Source organism: Limulus polyphemus, unplaced genomic scaffold (genome assembly GCF_000517525.1).
Source record: "Limulus polyphemus unplaced genomic scaffold, Limulus_polyphemus-2.1.2 Scaffold253, whole genome shotgun sequence".
Classification (NCBI taxonomy): Eukaryota; Metazoa; Arthropoda; class Merostomata; order Xiphosura; family Limulidae; genus Limulus; species Limulus polyphemus.
This window is the reverse complement of record NW_013665863.1, coordinates 408432-414099: the sequence shown is the minus strand read 5'-3', so window position 1 is coordinate 414099 and position 5668 is coordinate 408432. Positions and strand designations below refer to the sequence as shown.

At 33.1% G+C, this 5668-nt stretch overlaps 1 protein-coding gene across 2 annotated transcripts in view; it reads left to right on the top strand.

Annotated features, from left to right (window-relative positions):
• Positions 1-3557, top strand: part of LOC106478825 (TNF receptor-associated factor family protein DDB_G0272829-like) — a 9373-nt gene extending 5816 nt beyond the window's left edge. For both annotated transcript variants that reach the window (XM_013939395.2, XM_022382497.1), the window contains 2 exons: positions 1289-2687; positions 3268-3557. In XM_013939395.2, coding sequence (XP_013794849.1) covers positions 1289-2687; positions 3268-3340 — 1472 coding nt within the window. In that variant the 3' untranslated portion in view covers positions 3341-3557. The remainder of the gene's footprint in view (positions 1-1288; positions 2688-3267) is intronic.
• Positions 3558-5668: the final 2111 nt, after the last annotated feature.

The following is a 5668-nucleotide window of genomic DNA, read 5'->3' as shown; positions in this document are numbered from 1 at the left end:
TGTTAACTGGTTCATCAAGACTTACCTTTGTCAAGTTGGAGGTAGCCTTATTACAAGTAATCAATATTCAGTCTTGATTCTCATGTTAACTGGTTCATCAAGACATACTTACTTTCTTATACATTTAGAATTCCTAACAATGCTTTCATGGTTTGGATTGAGATACACCTAATTATTAAGGAAACAGAAAAGTATTGTCTGTGCAGATAGTCACCTCCTCCATAATGGGCATTCTTACATGGATAGCTTGGCTGATACCTAATCTTACTTTGCAAGTGTACAGGTTGGTCAAGTCTTGTCTATGCTTAAATTATATCTGAACCACTTGAAATATCAGATACCACTTAATATAAAAAGCAGACAAGAATATAGATATGGTAGCTGATTACATTTTTATGTCTCACTTATGCCCTAAAGTTATTGTTCACCTGGGTCTTCTACTGAAAACAAGTTGGATATAAACCTAAAAGAAGATGCTTGTCTGAGTCATTCACTTTCTTCCCTTCTACTTGTGTGAATCTGACCTTAGTGGCTAGACATGGGTTTACTTAGCTTCACATTCAGAATCCACAATACCTTTTGGCCTTTCCCTTTAAGGTTCATCAGTATACCACTTTATGGTGAGATAGGATAAAGTATTCCTTAGGATGTCATCTAGTACACTCTTCCAACAGTTGAATAATAGAGTTGGTATTTTATTTAGAAAATTTTCCCTGTTAACAAGTCAATTCACTCTATGGAACAAATTAACACTCCCCTCTGATGCCAGTACATTTTATGTCAAAGTATATGATCTGTTGTGTTTAATAGTCAGTTTTTCCTTTCCTTACTGGAGAAATATGTTGTCTTCTCATTTGTTCCAAGCCTCTCTACCATTTTTTTTGTATTTGTAGAAGTACAAATCAATAGGATACTCAAATTCTACAACTTTGGCATTGATGTGGTATTCAAACAATTACATAGCTCTATCGTTTCCTTCCACCTGCCCTCCCTTCATCTGAATGTCTGAAAAGAATAACATCAGTAGCTGACATATAAGTAGATAAAACTGTATTGCACAAGTAGATATTGTTTATAAATGAGTAATATTACAAGATGCTGTAAAAAGAAAAGTGGAGATTATGGAGTTTGTTACTTCTGAGAATACTGGATTGTTTGGTAATTTTAGTTTTTTTATTCACTTTAATATTGCTACATCACCATAAAGTTAGTAATGAGATCTCTGAGATGATTTATTGATAACTTGTATTAACCGAGAAAAATCTCTAAATGCATTTCCATTATTTAGAGGCTCAAAAGTATATTGCTGAAAATGATGCCCTGAAGGAAGAAATAAGAAAGCTTCAAACAAGGTTAGAGGAAAAGGAAAATCATCAAAATAATGACAGTTTTCAAATTTTAGACACATTTTCTCCAACTAGGAACAACTTTGAGGAGAGTGAAACTTCAGATGATCTTTATTCTGATTATTCAGATACCTTCAATAGTGAGTTTTCTCTGAGATCTTTTTCTCCCCTGGAATCCTCTTTGTCTCCACCTGAATCCCCAAGAATTTTTAGGAGTGAGATATCTTATTACCAGAATTCAGGTTCACAGATCCACAGAGTATCAGAAACTCCACATTTAGGTGGCCCAGAAACTCATCACTCTGAGAATCTTAGCATCAGACCCTCCAGAACTAACAACTCACAAGAAGATCTTGATAGACAGGATGCAGAAACTACTGAACAGTCGATTAACATCTCAGATAATTTCGCTTCTCAGACTTCCAGTATCGTAGATGTATTTTCTTCTGCCACGGAAGATGCGGGTGATAATCAGAATTCTTCGTATCCTAGAAGCAGATTTAGAAGACTGGTTGTTTCAACTTCCTTTTTCCCCTGTGATTCAGATACTGATAATGATCCAGAAACTTCAACAAGAATCACAGGTGACCAACATTCTGAAGATCAAAATGACAGTCCGGTTAGGTTTAGGAGACGAGTTTTGAAACGTAAAACTCCCATTAGGTCTCTCTCTGATAGTTCTGATGACAATCCAAATACTGATGAGAGAGCTACATGTAGCAGTAGTAATAGTAATGAAATGAATTTTACTAAAAGTGTGAGCACTAATAAAGAAAAAACAAGAGATTCTGGTTATGGTTATAGTAGATGCACAAATGGATTACAAAAGAAAAGCTGTAAAGTCAGTTTTACATCTGGATGCTCTGGAGAAACAGCTGTTACTCAAGATATGATGTCTCAAGATGGAAGAACTTCCTTTGAACAGGAAGTCTTTAATTTCACTGAACTGGACACAACAACAAGAAGAAATGAAGCAAATGTAACCCAAGTAAATTATATGCAGTCTGAACCACAGCAAGGTAATTCACTGAATAACTGGTCTGGAGAGAATACAAAAAGAATTAGAAAAGTGAGACAAGATGCTGTAACATATAGAAACAGTGGAGATACATATAAAACTAGTAGTAAGGGAGAAGTATGTTGTGGAGAAGCTACTTCATGTGAAGTTGAGCTTCTGGGAACTGCTGCTATGTTGGAAGCATACAGTGTGGAAGATGATCCAGAATGGGTTCCTCCTTTGGAGACTGAAGAACTTAGTGATGACATCACAGATGATGAATGGGACACAGAATCAGAATATGAGGTGGAAGTGCCTGAAAGAACATGGGATCTGATAATGAGGTATAAATGTACACTTATTTTTCCTAGAGATGTGGTTAAGTGTTTAGCAATTAACTGGCTGAGTTAGCTGAAGTAAGTTGTGTTGTGCATTGTTTGTTGATTCCCTAATTGAGACTGTTTTGAAATTGGAACAGGTTTTTGAATTTCACTCATTATCAGAGTTTATTCATATTACTTGTAATGCTCAGATATACAAAGATTCTTGAAAATTTTGGGAATATCTAAGCTGATTAGTAGATCTATTTTTGTGTGTGTCCTTATTAATTTCCCTTTTTTTTTGTTGTTGTTGTTGAAATATTTTCATCACTTGATGAGAGTTGTTTCTCAAAGTAAATATAGAATTGGTACAGGATAATAAACTAGATGATGTCATGATGAGTTTATTGGGCTTAAAAGAGATTTGATGAATTTATGAACAAAAAATGTATAATGTGAAGGTGTGATACCAACTACTAACCAGAAGTTGTAGCTCTTTGATGCTAATCTTTTGGGTTTATCTAATGGTATCTCTGTGTTTATTTAGTGTCCATTTTGTCTTACTAAAGTGTTATTATTGTATATTTTTTTACATAATTTCCAGGTATGTCAATACTCCAAGTGATGATGATGAGGAATGGCAGCCAAGGAGATTACACATTCATTCTGAAAATTGATTATCATTATATATTTATCGGGTTCTAATACTTCATTTAGTTCTTATCTTGAATTGTTACAGTTATATAATTTTTAAGTTAATTTGAAAGGCTGAATTGCAATTTAAAATTTGTTAATAAACTTTAAGGAAGTATATGTTTATGTTGTATTTTTAGTGATGTACACAAAGATAAAAGTGTATTAAATACATTCAGAAATAAATCTCGAGGATCATTATTTCATTCAATGCAGAACAGTTACAAGTAACTTTACATTTTACATAACTCAAACAAAAGAGAAAAGATGGTATAATAATAGGTTAAAATAATTTTAATCCATTGATTAATTTGCCGTATATTTGCTGTTATTTTGCCGTATAGGGTACAGTCTGCCTCTGGCAGTTGAATGCGAGTGCGCTGCATACAGTCTATGGCTCATAAAAATTCCATACACATTTTTAGCAGCTACAGTCAAATGGTTAAAATAAAGGAGAAACTGGTGGTTTGTTTGATTGAATACTGGTAACACTTGGTTTCATTCCTTCCTAATTTTACACATTTTTGTGCTGTTTAGAAATAATGTGTTTTGCATTTAATCTAGATGTATGTCTGTGTTGATAGTGTTATATATATTAGTGTGTGGAATGTTGAAAAGTACTTTCTTTTTGTACTATATTTTTATTTGTGTTTTAGTCTAGGTGTGTGTACTTTTTTTATGCTGAAATGTTGTATATGCTGGCATTGATTTTTATCTTACTTATATACTAATAGTATTGTATATCTTCTTTTTGCTATGCTAAACTACTGCCTGTCTATAGGTTTGTCTCAATACTGAATATACACTTTCTCCAAACTAGGATCTTCAGGTGGTCTTTATTCAGATACCTTTAATAGTGAGTTTTCTCTTATGGAATCCTCTGTCTCAACCCGAATCCCCAAGAATTTTTAGAAGTGAGATATCTTATTACCAGAATTCAGGCTCACAGATCCACAAAATATCAGAAACTCCATATATAGGTGGCCCAGAAATTCATCTCTCTGAGAATCTTCATATCAGACAGCTCTTTGTGTGCATATTATGTTTATTTTTTCAATACTAGTCATGCACGTGGATCTGAATTTTGGTGTAGCTCCATGTGACATATTAATTTGTATGTGGTGTTTCATGTCTTGACAGTGCTGTTTATCTTTTGTTTGTTATGTTACAGATTTAGTATTATGTTGCATGTCGCGATGCAGCTGTTTTTATTTTATGTACTGGTATCCTGTACGTCTCTAGATGAATGCTTGCTGACTTTGCTTGACAAATCCAACTGCACATTATACTTCTGTAGAAAAATATTCTCTCTCTTTTAAATAATCATTAGTTTAAATGTGTCTTGTTTGTTGTGTTGCATAAGTGTGTATACTGTGGATTATGTATTTTTTGCACCACATAATGTGTTATTTGTTTCTTGGTATTTTACTAAATCATTGTATGTTTTCTTGACCATAATTTCACTTTCCTTGTAATTACAAATATTGTGTTATAGGTATTTCTTACTGTGGAGTAGAAAAGTTGTATTTCTGTATTAAGGAAATGTGTGTGTGTAAGCCTATTTTATTCTATTAACATGTATTAACCCTATGTACGCAGATGGGGTCTAAGTGCACATTCCATGACTTTTACAGGGTACCATTCAACATGATACTATACATTTGATGTCAGAGTGATCAGTTCTTCATTCTGATTTAATGACAATTCATGGTAGAAGATAGTATATACCAGGTATAATACACAGGAATACTTTAAAAAAACTGTAGATGTGCATTTCAGATGTTCTACAGGTAATTCCGTTGCAATGTGCTAACTGTTTGATGGGCAAAAGGTGTTTTTATTCTTCACATGAACACTATCTTGCATTCTGATTTTTCAGACTGATGTCATCAATTCACAGATATATCTTGAATTCAAATACTTTTTTAACACATCTGATTTTTTGTGTACATTAGAATTGTACTTTTTATTAAAAGCTTGCCACGTTTTATGAAGATACGCTTAGTAATTTCGGAATTATAGTCAACGTTATTTCTCCAATACGGGCTTGGATATTGGGTTAATTCAAGTCCTACTATTGTTTTTCTGGGAAGAAGTTTAAATATTTTCTTTTTTTGTCTGTGTGCAGCATTATGATAAAATTACATTGGCTTTGGACTATAAGTTATTGTCAAAATCAAATTTGTTGTACTTGATGATTATTAGTGATTTTAACAGGATAGGGTAAATGTGCTACTGTAAATGTTACTCAGACAAAACTTAGAAATTTTAAAGGAGTGATGGTACAGTGTGTTTGAATATATGTGATAAGA